Source organism: Penicillium verrucosum (genome assembly GCF_028828655.1).
Source record: "Penicillium verrucosum strain IBT 35672 chromosome Unknown utg000004l_segment0_segment0, whole genome shotgun sequence".
Taxonomy (NCBI): domain Eukaryota; kingdom Fungi; phylum Ascomycota; class Eurotiomycetes; order Eurotiales; family Aspergillaceae; genus Penicillium; species Penicillium verrucosum.
The window spans coordinates 2,328,092-2,353,520 of record NW_026643213.1 but is presented as its reverse complement, the minus strand read 5'-3'; the positions used below and the strand labels follow the sequence as shown (position 1 = coordinate 2,353,520).

Sequence of the window (25,429 nt, the reverse complement as noted above, 5' to 3'; positions counted from 1 at the left end):
GCCAAGCCCATAAACCACATAAAAAGGACCATGACGACAAGAGAAGACTTACAGATGGAATGCAAATGCATTGTCTCTTTGTGACATGGACTAGTACACTAGTCGAGTTGGTTGGTCCACAATCAATAACAGCCCTGGAAGAAAGGCGCACTTGTATCATAGTAGTCGATATTTCTCAAGGTCGGTTTGAGTACCTCGCTGGGCTGAAGAGAGGTTCATAGTGCTCGAGAGGGTTTGGTATACCGTGGAAATGTAATTTAATAGCACAAATTGACAGCCATGGCGAACGTAATCTATACATGCCTAGAAGTACATAACCCCAACCCCGGAAACAAATGTCCAGGTATACAAATAGATAATAAACTATACAAACAAAGAGCTGTTTGGAGCGAGAAGGTCCAGCCCAGACTCACCTTCGAGGAGAGGGAAGAGGCGACGAATCCGATCCTCTAGAATAGCATCTTCAGCCTCCCAGCGTCGACGATCGAGACTCTTTGCCTCTGCGCGGCGCTCGCCGCCAAACCAAGCACCCTTAGCCTGATCTCTACTCTCCTGTTCCTCTTTCCGAGCACGGGTAACAAGGGAAGAAACCATGGTTTTCCAATTCTCCAGCCCAACCTTCAGGCACTGTGCGCAGCGAGTTCGAGCCGTGCGGTCGGCCGAATTGCCGAGGTCGAGCATTGTGGACTCAGCCATATCGACTGCATCACGCGTCCAGGCAAGGCCGGATTCCTTTGACGAGGAGGCGTACAAAATCTCACCGATGTAGGTCATCAATCCTGCTTCTTCGCAGGCGGATGCCGTGGTGCGGCGTGGGGGATCGTCGCCTGATGGGAGGGGTTCTGGATACTCCACGGGAATGAGAACATTTCTGAGCGATTTGAAGAGAGAGGCGAATGGATCGTTGTCTGATTTAGGCAGAGTCGGAAAATAGGGGGCTATATCAGAGTCCGAGGATAGATGGAGGCTGCGTCGGGCTTTGAGAACAGATGTGAAGAGGGATAAAGCTGTTGGAAGGTTGGCTTGACGGGCGTTGTGAACGGCGAGAGCCGTGGAGACTCGGAGGATGTTTTCTGAAGGTAGGTCTCCGCCGTTGTTTTTCAAGATGCCGTTCTCCAAATCCACGATCTTGCTAGCATCTCCTTCCAGCCCACTGGCAGCAATGTCCAATGCCCACTTATACATGTCACCCGCTGTAAGGCCCAAGCCTTTGAAATCAAGCCAGTCAGCATAGGCCAAGGCAGCATCAAGTTTCTGCCCCGTGTCAAAGCCCCTGGTTGTCAAGACCTTCATGTAGAATCGCTCTGGAGACGGAGACGCCTGCTCACAGTCCTCTTCCTGTGGGACTTTCTTCTGGCCAGCGGGCATGGGCTTTGGTCGGGGGTTTGAGGGTCCAACAACATATTCCGCAGGCGCAGATATCTTCTGCTTGCGATCTGTCAACCAGCCGTCCAAGTTCTCAGCAGCCTTGGCAGCGCCCATCAGGGCCTGAAAATATCCGCGGCGCCAAGGCTCACTCTTTGCGGAGACATCGAATCCAGTGCGGCCGACGCCTTCTACCAGGAACCCACCCTCATCTTGTTCAACGAGACCTTTGCCCTCTCCCTCTAGGTTCTCCAAACGCTCCAGCAGCTCACGAAGATATCCAGCAACCATGGGCCAATTCGTCATTAGCTTGCCGATCTGCTCCGGATTCTGCAGTGCCTGTGCGGATCGCAGACACCAGCGGCTTTTCCAGGACCATTCCGGTGGTGTGGGCCATGAGTGCTCAATGTCTTCTTGGTAGATACCGAGTTGTATCGCGGAGAATAAGACAAGGATGGCAGACACCGATAGGCCAATCTTGACACCTCGCGATACCCTTCGCTTGTAATGCTCGCGGCTCTCAGTGGATATCAAGCGACCAAAGTGCTGGCGGAGATGGATTGATAGTGGTGGAAGTGGACGGGTTGGCGCAAGAGGGGATAGAAATGGAAGTTGAGGGCGACCCGGCGCCGGAGAAAGAAGAAGTAGGCGTGTGCGGTGGGTGAATGGTCGGAGATGTACGTTAGGACCGGAGATCCGAGGTAGATGGGTAGGTCGGATATGACTCGGTATTCGACCGATAGCGTTTCGAGGAGGTAACATGATTGAATTACCGAAAAGGTCGGAAATTGATGAAGCCTCAACATGTTGCTGATTGATGGATGTTTGTCATGTTTGTATTACACGTGACTTTTTTAGGCGGTATAGATCCGCAGCGAGTATCAACCAATGCAACCTCATATCTCGACTGCGATAGCATTTTGTAGAGTGATTTGTTGCTGGGTATCTTGAAGTGGATAATACCCTTCCTTTGAGAAATTGGTTTGAAATGGGCTAACTGACGATAGGATACAGTCCCTTGATAGATATACATGCATCAGCCTTGAACTTAACATATACATTGCATTTAAAATTGAATGCCGAGCTCATAGAATTGCACCAGTATTCTTCTCTTGACAAGAGTTATGCATCACCTAGTGATTTATTGATTTATTGGCGCCTGTTGAATGGTCCGAGCACCGGAGTCAAGTATCAGTCTGCAAGCCTATGGTCTGTGAGACTGGTTTAGTAAGCCCTTTTCTATACCTATCTTACCTGGAATATGACGGAAGCACTTGGGCTCTTTTATGCACTACAATCTACTATAATCAGAATTCAAAATGGCACTCTCTCTGCTTTGCAGTGTGCACATAGTCCCCGCTACCAATGGAGAATATTCGCGAGGGCTTCCTTAAATTTAAATATTTACTTGTTCTCTTTATAATTGGCATGCAATATGCCGCTGCCTGGTCCGATTACATATGCTTCGTATATAACCAAAATGTAAGCACTCTGCTCCTACTCCAGGGCTATTTTGTATACAACAATGGAGCCCTGGAGTATATAAAAGTGGACCCGACGCCAAGAATGGCGTTGATTAGATAACGTTTAGTGTAGTGGGGCGATTCCACTTTGGGGGCCTGAGGCTGCCTAGTTGCTTACCTAGGTATGTTGTAGATGGTTTTGCATTTTGGCTTCCACGTTGTTTCCTTTTCCTTTTTTCCTTTTCCATTGTCTCCCTGGTCGGTATTCTTCATTCATTTTCTACCTTCTTTTTTGCTTTCTTGTCGTGTTCCCTTCATTTAATACACTTGGGACACTTCATTTGAACCCGACTTTCGCGTCTCATTGTTTCTTCTCTTCTACTTTTTTTTTCAAGCTTTTAACACAATCAAATATTATCATGCCTCGAAAAGAGTTCTTGCGAGATCTCGCAGATGCGGCAGTTCCTGGCCGATTCTCCTGTCTCTCCGATATCAGGACAGGGGACTACGATGGATCAATTTCCTTCACATTCGCAGCACCTGCGGCAGGCCTCACACTTGATCTCCAGGCCATAGTATCAGGTAAGAGACACCCCTAACTCATAGTGAGAAGGCTCTAATATGTTGCTGAACCACACACAGACTCTCACGATTATCCCAAGGACCATGGATTTCTAGCCTTCTCGTCGTCCGAGGGCTGTCCTAAGACAGTCACCTCATCCCTGGAAAACGCAATGCCCTGTTTTACAGGTTTAACCATTCACGACTTGTTGAGCAACATTGAGAACATTATCACCAACTCCATTGTTGATCCCGATTTGGCATCCAGTCACTCAGAGGACCCGGGCACTCATGACTTCAACGATGATGAGTCCTTTCCCAGTGACATAGAGTCTGACTGGGAGTCTGCTGATGAAAATGGAAGATTCATGCCCACTCAAAGTGAGACTAAATTGCGAGAGAAGATTCGCCGTGACCTGCGTGCGGCCAAGAATGCGGGATTCAAAGTAGGATACCTTGGGCCAAAATATGGCACCATCATTGTGTCAGTGTCTTGCCGCATTTCCAAGCTTGGCATTTCTGAGGAAGCTATGAATGCCTGGAGTATCCAACCCTCGGAGTATTTCGTTTTGCTAATCCGTTATCGGCCGACATACTTTGATCTCCAAACAATCGTCGAGACAGCAGGTGATCCGAAGGACATTCCAGTTCAAATGCATGTTGGCCTCTGTGATTCATATAAGCCATCCTTTGAGCACGCCATGGAAGCCATACAGGGGCCACAAGATCAACAGACGAAAGACGAGAGTGCAACTTCACACGAAACAATATGTGGTCATTTTCTCAAGCCGCTGTTCATTAGAAAATCGCTCAATTTACTTCTCGGAGAGCGACTACTTGGGATCATCAATCTTCGGCAGAAACATGGGTTTTCATGGACAGGGGCAGAGCTTTTCTTCCAGATCAACCAAGGTAGAGCCTATCTCAGCTCTGATATCTCTTCCGAGGAGTACTGTCAGTTGGACAGTTGGACCACTCCGATGCCAGAAATCCTTGTGGCTGACCACATGACTGAACGGGATCGCAATATCTCCAATCTGTCTCTGCCTCTTCTTGCTATGCAATTTACCCTGCGGCATTTTATCAAGTGCACAGAATTCTGCCTGGTTTGTCACTGCAAGACTGGCGATATCTTCGAGTCACTGAAGCCCTACGTCTGCTCTAACGCGTTATGTCTATATCAATATATGGCGCTGGGCTTGGGCCCAAGTCTTGAATATGAGATCAAATCCCAACCCTTTGTCGTTGACTTGTTGACCAGCCTGGCATACTCGAGGGCTTCAGCGGGGCTCCTTGAAGACTTCCCGACTGGTCTTCGGCTGCGTGTACCCGAGAAATTGCTCCCTCAAAAAAACCCAGATCTTACTCAATATCATACCGGGCAATTTGATGCAGTCAATCTTGAAATTCGGTTAAATCAGCCGGCTCCGGTCAAAGTGGGTGATTGGATTGTAATCATTATTACGGCCCCAAAGGCGGAAGAATGGCACTGTCGCATTGAACGCGTTGGTGAGACCTCAAACCATATTCGCATCTCAACTCCAATTAGTGAAGGCCATCAATTGCAGCCAGAAGACCTGCCAGCTCTGTCCGAGGAGGTGAAATTTGTTGTTTACGACACCAATCTGGACGATTTGGCACCCGCGCAAAAACAGCAGATGATTTCTTGTCTATTGGGTATGCTCCCTGGTATCGAGGAAATGAAGGCCTTCATTGGAAGCCACGAAAGGGGCAAGCTTCTTTCGTCGTGGAAAGACGTTATATCCCCCGCTGGGTTGGACCTTTTACGCTGGGTTGTTGCTTCGAATCGATCTCTCATCAAGCAAGATGATGAGCCTCAACATCGGGTAGTTGGAATGGGCGATTATATTCAATTCAGACTTGTTCAAGGTGCTGCCGACAAAGAGCAGCGCTTTATCGACGCGGTCAATTCCAATTCCTTGGCCGAGAACCCAAATCACCCTACGATATTCGCTTGGCATGGCAGCCCTGTGAATAACTGGCACAGTATTCTACGTGAGGGTTTTCATTTCAAGCAAATTCTCCATGGCCGCGCCTGTGGTAATGGCGTTTACATGTCGAGCAACTTCCATATCTCATTAGGATACTCAGGAACACATATTCTTCCTAGATGGTCCAAGACCCGACTGAAGCTCTCGGCGCTGGTTTCTCTGAATGAGATAGTCAATGCTACCCATAGATTTGTGAGCCGCAGACCACACTACGTCGTTCAACACTTGGATTGGATCCAACCAAGGTATCTTTTCGTCATGCTCCAAAATTCCAATGGACCTGGCATGGCAGAGAGAACAGTTGGAGATGTGTACATGCCAAAGAGCTCCAAATCCCAGTCATCACCTTGCAAAAACGATGAAAGACTTACGTACAAACAAGATCAGCGTTATATGGCTTTCGGTGCGGACGGAAAATCGATCAAAATTCCCATTTCGATATTTAGCGGCCAACGGGGAAAATTTCTTGCGACTGCCGGAGAAACAGGACTTGCAGACCTTGCGCCGTCACCGAAGAGACGTAGATATTCAGTTGAAAGTGAACAAGATGGCGACGACAACGACAACGTTAGCATTGAGACGACTATGGAGGATCTCAGCCTTCTGTTATCCGATGATGAAATGTCTGAAAGTTCCTCAGGTCCCAGCATGCAAGAAGGAGCTATCCCAGAACCTGGCCTGAAGACAGATTTCCGACCCGGAACCCTCCATAACAGTACTTTGCCTACACTTTCTTCACCCCAGTTTGCGACAACCTCGGCCACACAAGTCCTACAGCAACATCTCCAGGCTACTTTCAAAATCCAGAAGCGAGTGCCACTCCACGAACTCGGATGGTACGTCGACCCCAGCTTGATCACAACAGTTTACCAATGGGTCGTGGAGCTACACACGTTTGATCCCTCCCTCCCACTAGCCCAGGACCTTAAAGCCATCAACCAAAAGAGCGTCGTCCTGGAGCTCCGCTTCCCCGCACATTTTCCCATGGATCCACCTCTTGTGCGGGTGATCCGCCCTCGTTTCCTCGAGTTTGCCGCTGGAGGCGGCGGCCACGTTACTACCGGTGGGTCTATGTGCATGGAACTGCTTACACACTCGGGCTGGCTACCGACTGCTTCGATTGAGAGTGTGTTGTTGCAGGTTCGCATGGCTCTCACCACCACCGAGCCAAGACCCGCGCGGCTGAATCTAACAAACTCCAATGACTATCTTGTAGGTGAGGCGGTGGAAGCCTACAGAAGAGTTGCGTTGGCGCATGGATGGCAGGTCTCGAAGGATATCCAGCAACTTACCTGGTGATATCATTGCTATCTTTTGCTGCTTTTCTTTTTCAAGAAACATTTGTAACATTTGTACAGAGTGGAACTTTGCTTTGAACTCTTTAACCAATTCTCTTTGCTGAACCTGTCATATTAGGAAACATTTGCTACTTTATTATCTGTGTGCATTATGCACTGTAGTTTGTAGCTTCGTTTCTAATGCCCCTAAGATAAACGGCCATTGTACAAAAGAATAGAGAGAGAAGCATGAGTTGACGGTGTGAGTTGGGGAAAAAAGTTCCAATTGAAGAATAAAACTAAGTAACTATGTAGTCCTACAATATGATGTACGACGATCCATGATCCCAGAAACCATACGCCTATTCACAAACATAAGCCCCCAGCAAGAGGGTAATAAACAAAACCAATGCCATTCATTGTACATTAGGTGGCGGCAGAAAATGAAACCTCGCACATGGTTCATGTAGACTCAGACGGATCAGCCTGTGGGGTCGTATCTAGGAGCTCCTCGACTTTGTCATTGGTCTCCTTGGGTTTGCTAGGCCGAGAATCTTCCTTCAGCTCTGCTTCGGCGGCGACACTTTGATCAGGGACAGTTGTTTCGGTTGCTGCCTCTGTCTTTTCGTCTGCGCTGGGCGTTGGTTCTTCTGGTAGACTGGGATCCACAGGAGCAGCTGTAGTGGACTCCTCTGCGGTGGGCTCGGGCTGTGGATTCTCTACGGTTGGTGGTGCTTGAGACAAGTCTTGTTTCGCGGGAGACTGGGTATCTAGCCCTTCGCTTTGCTCCGGTACCGGGACATCTCCCATCTCGACATCTTTTGCTTCTTCTGAGTGTGGACTGGGCTCGGGGGCATCAGAGGAATTTGGTTGTTCGCGCTCGGTAGCTATCGAGGTCTGTTCTTGTGTGCCAGCATTGGAAATCGACTCGCTTGAAATCTGTTGAGGTTCCCGAGTCTCTGCCAAGACATCGGTTGATTCTGCAGTCTGTTCTGGTTCTGAATGCTCATGTACTACTGCGGGTTCTAGAGACTTTTTGAGGCTGACAGGTGACAGGGCAGTCGCGTTTTCCTGCTGGCTTGGGAGACCAAGTTCTTCCTTCGGTGCAAGGTCAGCCGCTGGCTTTATGGCTTCCTCTTCTCCTTGCACCTTGGTATCTGAGCTTTGAGCTTCACCGACTGCAGCTGGAAGCTCAGTGGGTTCACTTGTCGTTACGGCAGTTTCGGCGGGGGGAGTGGGAGTCTTGTCATACTCCGAAATGACAGGCTTCTCATTTGAATCGGTGACTTCAGCATTCTCTGAGGGAACATTGGCGGCCACGGGGGCAAAATCCACGTCTGAGGTCTTCTCAGGCTGGTTTTGCTTCTCCTTTTCGGGGGCAGGAGGCTGGGTTTCAGGAACGGCATCTGACATGTCGACATCAACTGACTGCTCGGCAGGGGTTTCGGATGAAGGCTGATCCACAAACTCTGTGCCAGACAGAGGCTGAGGGGTATCGGGGGTCTTCGCATCTAACATGGAATCGTCACCATCGTCACTCTCGTCGCCCTCGTCGCCGTCTTCATCGTCTTCGTCTTGCCCAGTCTGGTCAATGGACATGTGCGAGGCATCCTGCTGGTCTTCTCTCTTGACGCCACCATCCCCACTGCCAGTAGCAGGGCCAACTCCATGTACTGTCGCGGCATCAGCCCCTTCGCCAGGCGCAAACATGACCTTCTTCTTCCGGCCCTTTCCAATGCCTCTGCCCTTTCGCTTAGGTGGAGGCGGACGTCGCTTTGGAGGTGTCATTACAGCTGCCGATCCAGCCTCTGCAACAACAACACCCTCGGCATTGACAATGCCGACCCCCTCGACGACTGTTCCGGGTGCAGGCGCCTCAGGCTTCACAGGCACTTGGCTTTGCTCGGCAATCGTCTGCAAGTCGCCAGTAATCTCTCCTTCAATTCGATGGCCCTCTGGCACCCAGGCTTCGTAGATGGAGATGTTGCCTGTTTCGGGATCAACTTTTTTGAATTTCGTCCTCCTCATGGGCCCAGAAGCCGACCCATCTGTGCCAGCAGTGGCGCCATAAAGGGATGAAAGACCAGGGCGCCTCTTTGCTAGAAACTCTACCTCCGCAGGCTCAAGGTGTTTGGGAAGCGTCATCCATTTGCGAGTTGTGAAGCTCCGATCAGCCGTATGAGATGCCGATCCTGAGTCTTCCGCATCGGCCACGCTTTTCTCCTCGTCATCGGCTGCTCGACTGCCCTGGCGGATATGGATACATCCAGCACGGGCTGCTCGAAGAAGTGCGCGACTGATTGGCGGCAAGAGCTGACTGTCTCTTGGCATGGGGAGCTCTGGTAGGGTTGGTCCTCCGCCTGGACCTTGAACGCCGAATTCTGAGTCATCTGGCTTGGGCGCTTGAGATAAGGTGTGCTGCTGTCGGGACCAGCGACGCACTGGTAATCCTTCAAAGACATCGTGATCGATTTGACCGGTTCGTGTGCGATTTGGGGCACCATCGAGGTGTCGCCCTGAGCGCGAGGCTCTGAACTGTGGTAGAGTTTAGCCAACTAATCCAGGAATTTCAAAACCTAGTATATCTGGAATGAACATGTATCTTGGGCGACCATGTCGGGGCCAGATAAGATAGAACACCACGGGGGCAAGTCGAAACGTACCGTGGAAGGCATGGCAGATGCCCCTGTACTGAGTCAAAGACAATTGTGCCCGATCAGGAAGCTCGCAATGTCCTTGTGGGGACCTCCCAGAGAGGATTCTTTGCCGGGATGTGGTGGAGTGGGTGATGGTATCGGAGCAGTGCAACTCCGTCGCGTTGCGATGCTACAAGACCGTAAAGAGACATCACGTGATACATACTTATTGACCATCAACGCAACATCTTGGTATAGCAGCCATCTATTTCGTGACAATATCCCCCCCAATTGATAGAAATAAATACAGTTCAACTCATTGGGATGCATATTGTAATTCAGGAGTGGAATGGTGTGTTTCTGGTTGATAAAAAAAAATAGCTACAGTTGTAGCTCCAGCGCTGAATGTATAAATACAGAAAATGAGCAGATGTTTAATTAGTCCACCATTGGCAAGTTATCAAAACAAATCAGATGGAATAGTTACAAATTTCCATGCGACTTTCAAGGATTAATCCCAACTACTACAGGTTAGTGCACGCAAAAAAGAAGTTGGGCATGGAGCTTCAATTGGATGGCTTACCCAGTGTCCTTCTGACGAACAATGCCTCCATGGTCTCCGGTCTCCTTTCCCTTCAAAGATAACAATGTAAGATTGAATCCTGGAGCAAGGTCCTAAGCCAAGGTAGGACTTACAGTCTTCTGGCCTTCCACCACCAACTTATCCAACTGATAGAACTGGCTGATGATCGTTTGTCTCTGTGATTAGGTCAGTATAATTATCCCCCGGAGTTGGATTCAATGATTTGTAGGGTATTGTTGTAAGGTGAGACTCGTCGACTTTCAATGCGCGAGGTTGAAAATGGATCCTCCATATCTGCCATCGATCGAGATTCACCCCCCAAAAGCCATGCGATACCACTGACCTTCATCAAGCGCAAGCTTTTAAGTCCCTCCTGGATCAGTTCCTGTACCTGGCGTTCCTCTGTGGTGTTTTGGTGCTCGCGGAACGAGTCCCTTGTCTTCCGACGAGCGTATTCGCGGAAGTTGTAGTTGGAAAACTGTCCGGAATAGCGCAGAAGGGAGCGGAACTAAGGAAAGGAGAAAAACTCCGGTTAGTTTTATGTATTGAGGATGAAGGCACGAGGTCGAAACGCATATAGAGCCAAGAGGACATACCAAAGATCGTGCCTGGAAGGCAGTCTGACGAGGCAAGGGCGCGACAGACATAATGGCTGAGGTTATGGTAATAGTATGGGGAGGATTCAGAGGGTAATCAGAGTCGAAAAGCCGATGACGAAGAGTGCGGGATGTTTGCTTTGGTCAACCCCAGGTTATCACTAAAGCCTTGGTTGCGCGGTCGACACGGAGCTGCTGCGGCAAAAGTATGTCCTAAAAGTCGCTGTGTTAGAGAGATGGCTCTTATTCTAATGGTCGAGATACCAAAATGTAGTTCACATACGTTGGGCGCAATGACTCGTATCAAAGACGCAATCGGAGATGTCGGTTCAATCTTGCAAGAACCAAAGATCCGGGGAAATTAAGTCACAGGTGAATCGATGATTTTGATCTCTCGTAATACAGTCTCTTACAAGAAAAGAGACACAGTGGGTTGAAGTATGTAGGAAATGAGAAGAAGCGCAGAAGTGGGAAATTCTTTTGCGTTCGGAGACGAATGACGGAGTTACCGGGGCCGAGCTCCTTTGCTCCACGTTTCTTCTGTTTCTTCTGTATCTCAAGTTCGGTGGATTTTATTGCACAAGTTCAACAACTCCAATTTTGCAGATATTTGTATTGCATTTCTGCTTCATTGACCTTGGATCTTTCTTTTTTTTTCCATGTCTCAAATACCCACGCCACCAGTGTCGCGACCGGGCTCAGAGGCACCTGAAGTGAAGGTGAAGCCAGTGGCTTTGGAGGATTCGGTCCAATGTTTGGATACACTTCTTGAGAAATACTTGCACCTGCTTGATCGGCAGCAGAAATTACATTCAAGCCTGGCAGAGCAGCTGTCATCGGTATGACTTTGTTAATCACGGTTCATGAAATATGCTGAGACAACGTAGGGGTTTTTGCTCTCGCCCAGGCCAATTTCTCCAGTCCTGGTCGTCGTTATGGTCCGGATTATTATGATGGGCGCATGAAAGCGACGAGGAAGATGTAACTTCACCCGCTGTCATTGATTACTGACGCTTGTTAACCGGCCGAAATTGACAGATCAATCCAATCCAAACGAAACACGGAGCAATCCACGAACGATCCTCAAGATGAAGCGGATATCACTGCGCTACCTGATTCTGAATACACATTCTCCGTCAAGAAGACCACACCTAGTCATCCACCAGAGGATGGGAACAACGAAACCAAGGCCACTTCTCCGGTCCTAGGTGAACATCTTGAGGCCGAGGAAACTCGCCCGGCCGAGGCGGCTAGCTCGGAAACATCAGACCATGCAGAAACGGAGACTACCCCTGTCCAAAACCCCAAGCCCGTCTCTAAGAAGTTCCGTTCTGCCGATCCAATTCATTGGTATGGAATATTGGTTCCCCAATCGCTACGCAGGGCACAAGACTCTTTCACAAATGCGATAGATAATCAGGTACCGGATTTGGCCAGTACAACAGTTGAGATGCAAGCTGTGGAACAGCAGATAAACCAATTACGAGCTCGATTGGAAATTGAATCCTCCGATGCAACTGTGTTGTAGTCATCCGTGACCTTGTCCAACATTACGTGGTTAATCAGCCGTGGCAAGGTCAAGTTGACGTTGACATGTCGCACAGAGCATTTTATTCCTGATATCCCAAGGAGATCACCTTAGGTGACCGGATGTGTTTAGAATTGAGAGCCGCAAATGCCTCGGATCTAGAGATTGGACTTGGAGAACAATCTATAACTACATAGTTAGTTAATATATATTTTCCACATGATCCACGAACCGTTCATGTTTAGTTACGCCGTGCTCCGTACTCCGTACTGTGTGGATGTGTATAAAAACCAAGAGCGGGGAATTGCTATAATTGTACACATGGAGATTCAAAGGGGGCAGTGATATATTATGGCTAGTACCAAGTAGGTTTAAAGATGTTTCAGTGCAAATCCCAGTCTATCAGTCTATACTCCGTCCTCTCCGTACGGAGTATTCGGGGACTCCAGTACTATATAGCCATCGATAGTTAGATCCAGTAAACTTCAAGTACGTACTCCGTTCAACATACAGTATAACCAACTATAACTAGTTAACTAAGTAAAATGTATGAATTTCAGTCTGTTCCAACCATCTCAAGTTTCAAATTACTAAAAAGGAGCCTTAATGTGAGACGTTAGCGTCCGGAACTAAGTCCAACCCCACTGATAGAATCGACAGACAACCATATGATTCGTCTACGGAGGAATTTGGCCGAGTCTCATGTTGGCCCCGACCTTTCAGTTTCTTTTTTTTTCTTTTCTTCTTGTCCTTTTTTTCCCTTCTGTTTATTTTTTTAAATTAAGGTACAATGTTGGAAAGCTATTGACAGGTCAGTATAGGTACGGAGTAGACCTGGTACTCATCACAATGGGGTTTGAAGACGGAGACTTCAGATATAAAGGACTGAGATTACAGGACTAAAGGAATTGCAAGAAATAAATATAGTCGAGGGTTGATGTTTAGCATTAATATACTTCCCGTTTGAGAAGTGGACTAGTATCCATATGTGAGGAACCGCGTTAGTCCTGGGGGGAAACTGCCAGGTTCAATTCAATACCTTTTTTTTTTGCTCTCTCTCTCCTTTTTCCCAACTTTCAAAGAGCTTGATGCTCTCCCTTTTTTGAATGTGTAAGTCTACAAAGTACCCAGATCAAAGATTGGGGGTTAACCCAATTAGCCTTGTACGCCAGTTTGATACTAGCGGTTCCTCTCATTTTCTCCCCTTTTTGAACGGTAAGCCTCTCTCTCTCTAAAGACAATTCCATGTTCATTTAGAGCTGATCCTGACTATTATATCTAGTGGCATTGTATGCCCTTCCATTCATTTACGATCTGATCCTGTGGATCTTGCTTTTCTAGATCGTGTTCATTGCTTTATCCACTTTCTACAATCTTGTAGACACTTGCTCAGTGGGACCAAACACCATTTCTCTGGTTTCAATCATTTCATTCTTTTTTCGATTCGATCAAGGTATCGAGCATTCATTCATTTCCATCCCTCAATATTCGAGATACAAATCTTCTCTTTTGAACCCGCAGTACTACCACGCCACACTGGATATCTTGCGAGCCCTAACTTCTCGCAAACTGTACAAGAGCATCCACCCCGGCATTCGATTTAGCCATACTTCTTTCGACCAGACAACCTTCCAATGAGCACAGAAGTACCAAGCTCCGGGCCCTCAGGGGAGCCTGGCAGGAGTGGATCCGTCAAGCGGGCCAGACAAATGTTGGATGCTGGCGTGCGTCCAGAACGAGCCTCGCCACCCCAGCGGATGGGATATCCTCCAGTCCCGAGGAATTTCTCCCATCAAACACAATGGCCTCTTCCTGATTCGGGCCTTCCACCACACCCGATCAATCAACATCATCCTAGGTATTTGATTCCCCGTGGTCCTCCACCTCAGAGACCACTTCATCCGAGTGAACTCCCTTCGCCATCCATTTACTCAGAACGGGATGGCCCAACCTCAGAAAGGAGCGCGAGTCCGAGCCAAAGACCTCCCCGTTCCTTCTCACAACTTCAGCCGCCTCCGCTAGCGCAGTCGCGCGGGCCGGTAAACGATGCCCCTACTAGTCCCACCAGCACAACCACCAGCACAATCGACATGACTCCTCGAATATCGATTGCAACAGAGGATTTGTTTAGACAGTCTGTGACTTCGTCGACGCCTTCGGTTCCTAATATGCCCCAACTTCCACCTGGTTTTCAGCTGCCCGAGTCCGGTCTTTCTCCGGACGACCCCAGGTACCGGACGGCAGGTCTCGTGGCACCGCTCAATGCGCGAAAGCCTGGCCGGGCTCGTCAATCCTCCATTCCCCCCATCCCAGAAGCATTCACCGACCCTCGCCTTACAAAATGCTCCGTCGCGTCCAGCCGAGCCATTCCTTCAAGTTGGGGATCTGGTCCCGCTGAATCCGAGATTCTAGGAGCATATCTCGACATGGATTCAGACGATGGCCAGCGCTCACCGGGACTTCAAGAGGATGATACAAACCTTGTCCGAAGTGCCAGTGTTGGAAAGCGAGGAAAGCCGACAATGCGTACCATCCTCAAGTCTAACCCTGTTTCCGTTGTAAGCATGCCATCACCCACCCAGGAGGAATTCACCAAAAATACACCAGTACGACCTATCGGAATGGGAGTTGCTGCAAGCCAGGTGCCCCGTATACCAAGTCAATTACGAAACTCGTCTACTACAGCATCGAGTGAATCGGTGAAAGGCGTGGACCCGGAAAAGCCACCTTTTGCCCCGCATTATGACTTGCCCTCCGATGTACGCCTCGAGAAAGAGCTCGAGGCCTTCGGAGCGCTGCCTCACGCAGCACCAACAATGAGTGACAAGAGACCTGGGGGTCGCAAGCCTCCTGCTTTGAATATGCATGCGGTACGGGATGCAGAGGCTCGTGGAAGCCTTTCCAGCCTATCTGATTTGATTCTGAGGGCGACAAAACTGGCATCGAATCTGGATCATGGGAGAACCGCCAGCAAAGCTAATAATCTGGCTGGTGGCGATGAGGCAGGGTTTAGGGCTGGGATGGGTGAGTCTTTGGGATCTATATCATGTGAAATCTTGGAAATAGTACTAACTACTGTGTGTGTGTGTAGGACACCGACCACGCAAGTCCGGCTCTCTATCGGACATGCTCGCCTCCTTCCCTCCACCGGGTTTGGCGACACCCGAAGGTGGTGCATCACGCACCTCATGGCCCTTCTTTGCACGCTCTAACTTGCGTAATGTTGAGCAGCTTAACTCCAATGATGACGATCCACATGCTCCCCGGCGCAAGAAGACGTGCTGCGGAATGCCACGGAAGATCTTCGTGATCCTCTGCATCGTACTCTTCATCATCATCGTTCTCGCGATTCTTCTCCCTGTGTTCCTTGTCGCCGTGCCTCGTGAGAAAGCCAACTCGTCCTGTGCTGAAAAGAACCCTTGTGAGAATGGAGGCGTGAGTGTCTCAGCCGGTACCCAATGCTCGTGTGTTTGTTCGAACGGTTATACCGGCTCAAAATGCAATATCGCGGGTGATAGTAGCTGCACCACCGCCCTGATAAGTAACGGATCGAATGCGACCATGGGTAGTTCACTCCCTTCTATGTTCGAAGAAACGAAAGCAAAATTCGACATCACCCTCGACTCCGTCACAATCATGGCTCTCTTCAGCATGAACGACATCTCCTGCAAGACCGAAAACGCTCTCGTAGCTTTCAACGAAGTTACAAATGACAACACGAGCAAGACCCGCCGATCCGTACAGTCGATAGCCGACTCGATCCCATCCGCCTCGACAACCGACCCAACACCAGCCTTGGCTGTCCGTTCTATGGCCACTATGAACGGAATCCTATACGACGACTCGGAATCAAGCAAGCCAAGTACGACCACGTCGACACCCACACAAACCGAGTCAGCAACGACCGCCTCTGCTACTAAGATCGGCGCTCAATCTACTGCCGCCAAGTCAGACACGTCCACGTCCACTGCGACCAGCGTTCCCGAGAACGTCGTTGGGTTTTCTCGGGTTGCGGTGTTGTATATTCTGCAGAAGACAGGCTCGCTTGATACGGCTCTGTCCTCACGGGAAGATATCCAAGGGTACCTGGTCGATTCCTATGCGAACACGACTCAGCCGGCCCTGAAGGTGGGAGCGTTCGATGTCGATTTTGAGAAGTTGACCATTACGCTTCCCAATAGCACGGTGAAGGCGCAGTGAAAATTGTCCAGGGGGGGTGTATATAGGGTTGTCTATATGGGTCTGGGGTGAATTTAATTATGTATATTGGGTTATTAGCGTCTTGAATGTTAGTTATTTGGACAACGTGTATGTCGATCATTTCCTAATTGGGAAATTAGGTATCGGTAAATGTCGTGATTCCGCGCGGAGGTGACGTGCTTCATCACATGACCTTAGCCTCTGCAGATGTGGCGTTGGGCTAAGACGTTTTGGGATGGTCGTTATACTCCAAGTTGGAGATTTATCAAGTGAACTACAACATACATAGTTATATATATATATATAACTAACTATTGTATACTACTTGATCTTCAGAATGACAAGTCAGGTATATGATGATCTTAATCAAAGGGATCGTCTATTTGCCCCTGAAAATCCATATATAACATTATATATTGTAGACTCGTCAACTAAACGTACACTCATACTATTACCACACAATTGCAAAAACCTACATATATTATATATTTTGTGTATTCCACATATGAATGAATTCATTTCCTATAATAATAGCCCTAAGATCCATAATAAAATATATGTTGTCCCCCGAGGAAATCGTCCAGCCAAGACTTGCACCCGGTCCCCACTTGTTGACGACTTCTGTTGGATGTGGATGGTGCAATCCACCTGGGCACCCCTCTCCTACAGGAAATTTCTTGATAAGCCAGTAGCTTTTCCCTCTCTTTTTCTTCCCTTTTCTACTTTGTACATTAACTCTTTTTCTTTGATCTTACTTTTTGTGTCCCTTTTTATATTCATTATGGCCAACGCCCCTCATGGTGGTGTCCTCAAGGACCTTCTCGCCCGCGATGCTCCCCGCCAGGTTGAGCTCGCCGCTGAGGCCGAGACTCTCCCCGCTGTCACTCTTTCTGAGCGTCAGCTGTGTGATCTCGAGCTGATCATGAACGGAGGTTTCTCTCCTCTCGAGGGTAAGTGCAATTGTTTCTTTGGAGATTCAAAATGTGCCCTTTTTTGGGGGAGGGAGGGGCATGGACAATAGAGGGGCAGTAACTAATCTTCTTGCAGGATTCATGAACCAGGCAGACTACGACCGGTATGTGTTGACACGAATAATCCTAATTGGAATGAGAAACCCCCTCATTCTGGACGAAACAAATCTATAACAGCGGCAGCTGACAAGATGCATAGTGTCTGTGAGGAAAACCGCCTTGCCGATGGCAATGTGTTCTCCATGCCCATTACCCTCGACGCTACCCAGAAGGTTATCGACGAGAAGAAGCTCCAAGCTGGTTCTCGCATCACCCTGCGTGATTTCCGTGACGACCGTAACTTGGCTATTCTTACCATTGATGACATTTACCGTCCCGACAAGTGAGTTTCACCTCTTCTCTCTCCGTTTCATCTTCGAAACCGGTCGCACTGTCGATCCTTATTTCTGTACCCTCGGATACCTTGTTTGGCTTTTTTACTATGGGCGTTTGATGTCACATACCTCGAATCCTTACCCAATGAGTTGGGAGTGGCCTGTGCTATGTGTGGGGCTCGCTGACGTGGTTCTCCCCTGATTTAGGACTAGAGAGGCTAAGCTTGTCTTCGGCGGTGACCCAGAGCACCCGGCTATCGTGTACCTGAACAACTCTGTCCAGGAGTTCTACATTGGTGGCAAGATCGAGGCCGTCAACAAGCTCAACCACTACGACTATGTCGCCCTCCGCTGTATGTTCAATTCCCCATTCCGCTAAGTGAATCTGGCTAATATATCCTCCACAGATACCCCCCGCAGAGTTGCGCGTCCACTTCGACAAGCTGGGCTGGTCCCGCGTCGTCGCCTTCCAGACTCGTAACCCCATGCACCGTGCCCACCGTGAGCTGACTGTCCGCGCGGCCCGTTCCCGCCAGGCCAATGTCCTGATTCACCCCGTTGTCGGTCTCACCAAGCCCGGTGACATTGACCACTTCACCCGTGTCCGCGCATACCAGGCCCTCCTTCCCCGCTACCCCAACGGCATGGCCGTCCTGGGTCTCCTCGGTCTGGCCATGCGTATGGGTGGTCCCCGTGAGGCCATCTGGCACGCCATTATCCGCAAGAATCATGGTGCCACTCACTTCATTGTCGGACGTGACCACGCCGGTCCTGGTTCCAACTCCAAGGGCGAGGACTTCTACGGCCCCTACGATGCCCAGCACGCCGTCGAGAAGTACAAGGACGAGCTCGGCATCGAGGTCGTCGAATTCCAGATGGTTACCTACCTCCCCGATACCGATGAGTACCGCCCCGTTGACCAGGTCCCCGCTGGCGTCAAGACCCTCAACATCTCCGGTACCGAGCTCCGCCGTCGTCTGCGTTCCGGCGCCCACATCCCCGAGTGGTTCTCCTACCCCGAGGTTGTCAAGATTCTGCGCGAGTCCAACCCCCTCGCGCCACCCAGGGTTTCACCATCTTCCTCACCGGTTACATGAACTCCGGCAAGGATGCCATCGCCCGTGCTTTGCAGGTTACTCTGAACCAGCAGGGTGGTCGCTCCGTCTCCCTGTTGCTGGGTGACACCGTCCGCCACGAGCTCTCTTCCGAGCTCGGATTCACCCGCGAGGACCGCCACACCAACGTCCAGCGCATTGCCTTCGTTGCCACCGAGCTTACCCGCGCCGGTGCCGCCGTCATTGCCGCCCCCATCGCACCCTACGAGGAGTCCCGCAAGTTCGCTCGCGACGCCGTCTCCCAGGCTGGCTCTTTCTTCTTGGTGCACGTCGCCACTCCCCTCGAGCACTGCGAGCAGTCCGATAAGCGCGGCATCTACGCTGCTGCTCGTCGTGGCGAGATCAAGGGCTTCACTGGTGTCGATGACCCCTATGAGACTCCTGAGAAGGCTGATCTCGTTGTTGACTTCTCCAAGCAGAGTGTGCGCAGCATTGTGCATGAGATCATTCTCGTTTTGGAGAGCCAGGGTTTCTTGGAGCGTCAGTAAAAGTGCTATGAGGTTGCGTGAGGCTTAGTGTCCGATTATTGTTTTGTTGCACATGAGAAAATGTGCTGGGTCTTTTTTTACTATGGATTCCCCTGACTTAGATAGTTTCAAGTTGCCAATAGATTTGGTTTGATGGTCTAACCTGCTACACTGTAACCAACTTTGGAATATAATCCCAGGATAGATAAGTAGATCACTTTTGAATTTATAAAATCACAGACAAATTACCAGTGGTAGCGTCTCCTAAAAATATATATACTATCTTTATCTAGACTTCTACAAGAGACTAGGAAACCCAGGGAAACCCATGTTGAATTTAGAGACATCTACCCGGGCTATATCAGAGTTGATATCAGAGGAATCTCTCACGTTCATAACCATGACGCATAAAGCAAAACCGAAGGAATCATAAAGCCACAGTAAAAATAGAAATGCAAGAATAAAGTGAAAGGGAGCAAAGAAGGATAAAAACGCCAGGGGGAAAACACACGATGTCATACATAATAAGGGGGTAAAATTGCCACACCGAGTTTTAGCCAAAGTAGAAAAGAAATAAAAGATTACCGAGGGAGAAAAAGAAGATTACCAAGTAGAAGGAGAATAGAAAGAATGGACCACTGACAAGCGTCGCGGTCAACAGAGAATAGGAGAATAGGAGAATAAAAGACTTCCCAGCTGTTGGTTGACAGTCCTGGGATTGCCAACGAGCAAAAGAGGTGTTGTAATATAAGTCGGTTCTTTCGAGCGAAGTCCTGAAAAGCCCACAAAGACGAGGTTGTTAAGCGTAGTATGACCAGAGGTCAATCATTTCTTTGCTCCCTTGACAGATTTAATGACACGCCGAGCCGCACTCTTGACCCCCTTACCAAAGCCGCCTTTGGAAGTGTCTTTAGCCTTGGGAGCGGGCTTCTTGGCCTTGACGGGGCTCTTGGCAGGTGTCTTCTTCACAGGCTTGCGGGGAGAACCTCCGGAGCCCTTGGAGGCAGCAGCGAGAATTTGCTTCTTGGTCTCGGCAGAAGGCCGCTTGAGCTGGGATGTGGTCTTCTTAGGAGAAGCCGGGGTTTCCTTGACTGCCTTCTTAGATCGGGGAGCACGGACAGTCGCCTTAATCCGGCCTGTGGCTTTAACGGTTGGTAGCTTGACATTGGCCTTCGACTTGGCAGTAGTTGTGGTTTTGCTCTTGGCCGTTGTCTTGGTCGTCTTCTTCCCACGAACGGTAGCCACGGCCTTTTTCACGCTGGCCTTGATGGCCTTGGACTTGGTTATCTTGCGCTTTTTGCCCTGAGAGGAGTCGTCGCTATCGTCGCTATCGTCGCTATCGGATTCTTCTGCGGCCTTTCGTTTTTTGCCGTTGACATTCTTTGCAGTTGCCTTCTTTGTGCCTTCCTCGGCCTTTCGTTTCTCGAGTTCTTTGGCACGTTGTTGCTTATCCTTCAGCCGTGGACCAAGGAAGCCTCGACAGTTCGTTGATCCACAGCGACATTGTTGAACATTCTTGTTAGAGTAAGGACTAATAGTGTTAGCACATGATCAAGTGGCGTGATATGCAAATACTCACTCGAAGTTGTAGTCATAGCTCAATTCCTCTCCTGTCGAGACTCCTCGATCTCCAGCGAAGAGCGCCATGCGTGGCTTGCCAGCAACAGTCCACTTCTCCATACGGCAGTTTGGCTCACAGGCATGGTTAACAAAGCGAGCAATAGACCCACGAGTAGCATCAATGATCATGTTCTGATCGAAATACATGAGGTAGTAACACTGGTCGACTAGGTTAATAAATGGTAAAGCACCAAAAGTCACAAAGGGCACATACGTCGTTGTTTTTGTATACTGTCCTCATCCTCTTCTCACACTCAAGCTGGGTGAGAATCTCACCGGTATACTCCACAATAATCTGGTTGGGCTCGAAGGAACGGTTGCTGCGGACGCCATACCCGCGATCTTTTGTCTTGATGACTTCGACTCCAATGTTATACTTGCCTCCAGCCTTGGTCCGATGCTTAAGACCCTCGAAATTCCGGTTACCGCACTCAGGACCCAGCCTGCAGTTGCCGTTGTCACACTCGTAGAACATATAGCGGTTTTGGCAGTTCTCATCGCAGCCAGTGTCTTCAGTACACATACAAGTAGACAGCTCGAGGTTTTTATTCGCTTTCCAGAAACTTCCGGCATCACCAACAAAAACATCTAGACTGTTTGTTAGCCCTCACTTCATGTGAGATACTCGACATGCCACTCACTCTTGTTAGTCTTGCGCCACTCGTTAGGCTTAGGCTGGCCAGGTGGCAGTGGCGAGAATATATCAAATGGCAGCTGGTAGTCCCGTCCAGTCTTCAAAAGGCGAGCGCCTTTGAACATGGGCATGGGAAGGATGGTGCGATGCATAGGACCAGTGCCAGTTTTCTTCGAATTCTTACTCCGACGCTGCTTAGGAGGCGAGTCCGAGGGTTCTTGTCCTGTATATAGGCCATGCGACAGCCATATCTTGCGCCTAGGTCGCGGTGAAGCAGGTACAGCCGGTTCCTCTGGTTCAGAAGCATCTTGATCTTGGGGCTTGGACAAGTCGCTCTCAGATACTCGACGCTTCTTCAATGCAGGCTCGTTTGCTGTCGAAGGAGGCGCCTCGTTTTTCAACGGGGCAATATTGCGAGGGCGAAGACTAGAACGCCGACCAAGATCCTTGTCTCCCAGACCTCTCGTGCGCTTTCCTAATATACTGCTGGCCCGGTCGACCATATCCGAAGCTTTATCCATCAGACCGAAACGACCTGACCGTCGTAGAGACTTGCGAGGAGAGGTTCGGGATGGGACCAACTCAGCCGCGGCCGTTCCTTCGTCTTTGGCCAATGCTTTCCCCACGCGCTTTTGTAGTGCCCGCTGCTCAAGTTTCACATTCATATTCTCAGATTGCAAGTCTTGGGAAGACTTTGAGACCGGTGTATCGGGGGCCACGGTGTCGTCGGCCACAGTATCATCGTCGACTGGAGTTCCGTTCCACAAGGAAGATTCCATCACAGCAATACTGTGGCGCAGAGAAGAGTGTGATCGTTTCGCTTTAGCAAGGCTGTCTACGTAGGCCTCGCTAGATGAAGCTGCGGGTTCCTCGTTCTCGGGTGTGTCGTCTAGTGGCTCACCGGGGCGCAACGATGCGCGTGCAACCCGTGTTGACCTTCGCCGTCCTGCGGGTTTTTCGTCGGTCAGCGCGTTCTCGTTGTTGCTTGACGTCTCTGAGCGACTGTTTTCAGGTGTCAAGAGTTGTTCTGGCACGTCAAGGCTCATATTGTCATCGGTAGCCTCGTGAGCCTGGACGTCGGGAGCCGCGGACGCGATGGATCGGGACGTTCGTAGCGCCATTTTCGAGAGAATGAGATAAGAAGAAGGACAATTCCACCTGGAACCGCCCTTTCTCTATCGATGTCGAGCAACTGGCGCGTGTGGTCGGGCTGGATGGGGAAATATCAGGGGAAGGTGTCGGATCGAAGAGGATCAGCTTCCCGCGCGCTTCTTATCAATTTAGGGTGAGGGTCTGACGCGTGCAACAACACTTTCGAACACTCCAATCGTATAAATTCCCGGCCTAGTAGAGTGCTAATGCAATAAAAAGAATGAAAAAAAAGCAAGGGAGAAGGGGAAAGTAAGCATCTGCTAGGGCTTACAATGTTGGATCTCGTGCCCTGGTGGAATGTCGAAATCCCTCACTCTCGCCCCCACATGAACATGGAATATTCTACGCCTGAGAGGTGGATAGATGGATTATTCTAGCTGTGAAATACACAGGGTGATATCAAATGTCTAAACAAAGTGAATATATAGTCTTACTAGGACACGGAAAGAAAAGGCTGGTTCGGGATAGGTTGCCCATTCCCAGGTATGTAAGTCACAACAAGTAACTAACAGGATATAACAGGATAGGAAATAGATCATGAAAGACCAGTAGAAAGAGAGAATTATGTCTGCGCCAGGTGTAGCAAATCAAACAGAGATGACGACAAGAAGGGTATGTGTGTAATGTAGTGATTAGAAAGCGATAGATGTGTCCACGGGGATGAATAGTCCCAGAAGAACAAGAATAGGGGAGGAAGAAGGGGAAATCATGAACATCTTCACAGATCGTAGCCGCCGAACCAAGACCGACAGGTAAAAAATGGCTTTTTGTTCTTAGTCCTGTTGGGGACCAACATGTTGCATCTCAATGCCTTGGGACTCGACATCTGGGACACGGTACCTGCGCTTTTGTGAGTCCAAGCGTTGATCGCCATCTTCATACCGCTGCTTGAATTGCATGTAGGTAGGAGGCCTAGGACGCCCAAGAACAGCAATCCAATTCTTGAGGATATTTCCTTGGGTGAACGGTCGATGCCGGTCAGTCTTGGAAAACTTGTGCGAGTTGAGATATTCTCTGGTGGTTTCGCCACGGCCAACTAGGAACAGATGATATGCCCAAAGCGATGTAGGGTATGGCACTGCAACCACTCCATATATCACCATGGCCCATGGCACTCTCCATTTGGAAATTGCAGCCCCGAATGATATGCTTTCTTGGGACCTGTAGACTAAGATATGTGCCAGACTAGCACCGATCAAAAAGAGAGCCAAGAGGGTGCAAGAGCTGACGAAAGTAAAGAAATAGCGATAGTTTCGGCGACCAACGCAATTGTTGAGCCATACGCAGTGATGGTCGAGGGTTTCGACACAGTTGTTGCAGACGCGGCAGTGATAGCAGCGAGGAGGCCGCCAAATATTACATGTCTTGCAGTATTTCACAGGCACGTCCATGGCAGCTACATCTGAAGTAGCAAGCTTGACCATAACCCAGTCATTTGTGGGCGGACCAAGCGCCAGAGGGTCGTCTGAGGAATCTGGCTGAGGCATAGGATGTACATTCCGGGGCATGATCTAGCAATATCACGTTAGCGACCACGAAACCAAATCAAGACCGAGTCACTTACTCCGGGATCGACGACGGACGCATGCACAAACGACGAGAAACACACGTAGAAAATGTAAGCAAATACTATGGGAATAGCAGGGGAGATATTATTCCACAGCCAGGGAGCTCTAATTTCAGAAGTTAGCCATTGGCCTGATGCTCATATCAAGTGGGTTCACATACGAGAAGGCGAAGAACAACGCCGAGGGTACAATGATTAAAAGACCCGTTGCAATATTGACAGGCTTGTCTCTCGAGTTCTGGAACCGCCCCCCGCCGCAGAAGAATGTGTTGCCGAGGAAGTACTCATAATTTTTGCCCGGATTTGTTTTTGGTAGAGCGGGCTTTTTCACGTCCAGGGGACCTGGAGAGGAGCCGGCGGAGGAGAGATGTTCGTGGCCTTGACGGGCCCGAGACTCGTGGCCGTGTCCTGCACCCCTATTTTGCAATGACAGGAATGATAGGGGTGATTTTGGTGGCGTGTCCTGCACGACATGTCCTGTATAGTTTGCACCTAGGTTGAGACGCGGGGGCTTCTCCTTTTGATCTCGGTCCCGCAGTAGTTGGACGCTTTCGCCCAGACTCCGGATGGTTGTGTTACCGGTGGGGCTAGCGTTAGACGTATTGCGGTCTGGAATGATAGGATCTGTGAACTCTGTTCCTCGAGACGGAGGAGCTTCCATATCAGCCGGAGGTTGAGATCCTTGCGGGACTGTGCTATTAGAGGCCAAGCTCCTCCTGTTGTTGCTTCCGTGCTCTGTCCAGTCGTCGATGGATGAAACCGTCCCTTTAGTCACAGGGCGTGTTCCTCGATGTGCCTGTAATCGTTGCGAGCTCATGGGCCGAAAAAATGCCTGTGCCGTCAAGGACGGGATATGTGTTCTACTCAATCGACTCCCCGAGCTACCAGGTCTGCTGGTCACTTGGCTGGGCGCATTGATCGAGTTTCGGGTTGGAGGCGGACCACGTCTGGACGAAACAGAGGGGCGAGACTGGAGTGGAGCGGGAGGTGATGTGTAAGATGGCGTTCGCTCTCCATCTTCATCTGTCACTCGGGATGAAATTCCGCCTACAGAGGGAGGTCGAGGGATCCCCAGTACAGGGTGCGGTGCCGATCCCTGGTTTGTGTCGCCATTCTCCGGACGATCTGCCGAGTTTTCCATGGCCGTAGAAGGATGTGAATATTGACAATTGCTAGATGGAAATGCGCGCTATCATATTGCGTTCCTAATTGGCAATAGCGAAGGGGTGGAAGCGAATCGCGGTGTCACGTAGGCAGCTAATACCGATGGGATACGGTGAGCACCGAAGCGGATCAGAAGAAAGGAAT

At 49.7% G+C, this 25,429-nt stretch overlaps 9 protein-coding genes across 9 annotated transcripts; 4 read left to right on the top strand and 5 right to left on the bottom strand.

Moving 5' to 3' along the window:
- Nucleotides 1-363: 363 nt before the first annotated feature.
- N7516_010285 (uncharacterized protein) lies at nucleotides 364-2,127 on the bottom strand (the record flags this gene model as incomplete). Its single annotated transcript, XM_057223004.1, has 1 exon — nucleotides 364-2,127. The coding sequence occupies one exon, from the start codon at nucleotides 2,125-2,127 to the stop codon at nucleotides 364-366; it is 1,764 nt and encodes a 587-aa protein (XP_057070225.1).
- Nucleotides 2,128-3,247: 1,120 nt separating this feature from the next.
- On the top strand, nucleotides 3,248-6,700 carry N7516_010284 (putative ubiquitin conjugating enzyme; the record flags this gene model as incomplete). Its single annotated transcript, XM_057223003.1, has 2 exons — nucleotides 3,248-3,410; nucleotides 3,471-6,700. The coding sequence occupies 2 exons, from the start codon at nucleotides 3,248-3,250 to the stop codon at nucleotides 6,698-6,700; spliced, it is 3,393 nt and encodes a 1,130-aa protein (XP_057070224.1).
- A 440-nt stretch (nucleotides 6,701-7,140) lies between these two features.
- Nucleotides 7,141-9,353, bottom strand: N7516_010283 (uncharacterized protein; the record flags this gene model as incomplete). The annotated part of the gene is made up of 2 exons (XM_057223002.1): nucleotides 7,141-9,213; nucleotides 9,342-9,353. The coding sequence occupies 2 exons, from the start codon at nucleotides 9,351-9,353 to the stop codon at nucleotides 7,141-7,143; spliced, it is 2,085 nt and encodes a 694-aa protein (XP_057070223.1).
- Nucleotides 9,354-9,825: 472 nt separating this feature from the next.
- N7516_010282 (LYR motif-containing protein) lies at nucleotides 9,826-10,544 on the bottom strand (the record flags this gene model as incomplete). The annotated part of the gene is made up of 5 exons (XM_057223001.1): nucleotides 9,826-9,835; nucleotides 9,898-9,947; nucleotides 10,011-10,073; nucleotides 10,241-10,405; nucleotides 10,494-10,544. The coding sequence occupies 5 exons, from the start codon at nucleotides 10,542-10,544 to the stop codon at nucleotides 9,826-9,828; spliced, it is 339 nt and encodes a 112-aa protein (XP_057070222.1).
- Nucleotides 10,545-11,152: 608 nt separating this feature from the next.
- On the top strand, nucleotides 11,153-12,021 carry N7516_010281 (uncharacterized protein; the record flags this gene model as incomplete). The annotated part of the gene is made up of 3 exons (XM_057223000.1): nucleotides 11,153-11,332; nucleotides 11,401-11,474; nucleotides 11,532-12,021. The coding sequence occupies 3 exons, from the start codon at nucleotides 11,153-11,155 to the stop codon at nucleotides 12,019-12,021; spliced, it is 744 nt and encodes a 247-aa protein (XP_057070221.1).
- A 1,634-nt stretch (nucleotides 12,022-13,655) lies between these two features.
- On the top strand, nucleotides 13,656-16,221 carry N7516_010280 (uncharacterized protein; the record flags this gene model as incomplete). Its single annotated transcript, XM_057222999.1, has 2 exons — nucleotides 13,656-15,045; nucleotides 15,113-16,221. The coding sequence occupies 2 exons, from the start codon at nucleotides 13,656-13,658 to the stop codon at nucleotides 16,219-16,221; spliced, it is 2,499 nt and encodes an 832-aa protein (XP_057070220.1).
- Nucleotides 16,222-16,974: 753 nt separating this feature from the next.
- On the top strand, nucleotides 16,975-19,169 carry sC (sulfate adenylyltransferase; the record flags this gene model as incomplete). The annotated part of the gene is made up of 6 exons (XM_057222998.1): nucleotides 16,975-17,171; nucleotides 17,269-17,296; nucleotides 17,392-17,574; nucleotides 17,774-17,906; nucleotides 17,974-18,591; nucleotides 18,633-19,169. Exons 1-6 carry the CDS (start codon nucleotides 17,003-17,005, stop codon nucleotides 19,167-19,169), a joined length of 1,668 nt encoding a protein of 555 aa, XP_057070219.1. The 5' UTR covers nucleotides 16,975-17,002.
- Nucleotides 19,170-19,973: 804 nt separating this feature from the next.
- N7516_010278 (putative histone-lysine N-methyltransferase (Ash1)) lies at nucleotides 19,974-22,523 on the bottom strand (the record flags this gene model as incomplete). The annotated part of the gene is made up of 4 exons (XM_057222997.1): nucleotides 19,974-20,679; nucleotides 20,728-20,927; nucleotides 20,983-21,356; nucleotides 21,410-22,523. 4 exons carry the CDS (start codon nucleotides 22,521-22,523, stop codon nucleotides 19,974-19,976), a joined length of 2,394 nt encoding a protein of 797 aa, XP_057070218.1.
- Nucleotides 22,524-23,321: 798 nt separating this feature from the next.
- On the bottom strand, nucleotides 23,322-25,262 carry erf2 (palmitoyltransferase ERF2; the record flags this gene model as incomplete). The annotated part of the gene is made up of 3 exons (XM_057222996.1): nucleotides 23,322-24,065; nucleotides 24,119-24,227; nucleotides 24,283-25,262. 3 exons carry the CDS (start codon nucleotides 25,260-25,262, stop codon nucleotides 23,328-23,330), a joined length of 1,827 nt encoding a protein of 608 aa, XP_057070217.1. The 3' UTR covers nucleotides 23,322-23,327.
- Nucleotides 25,263-25,429: the final 167 nt, after the last annotated feature.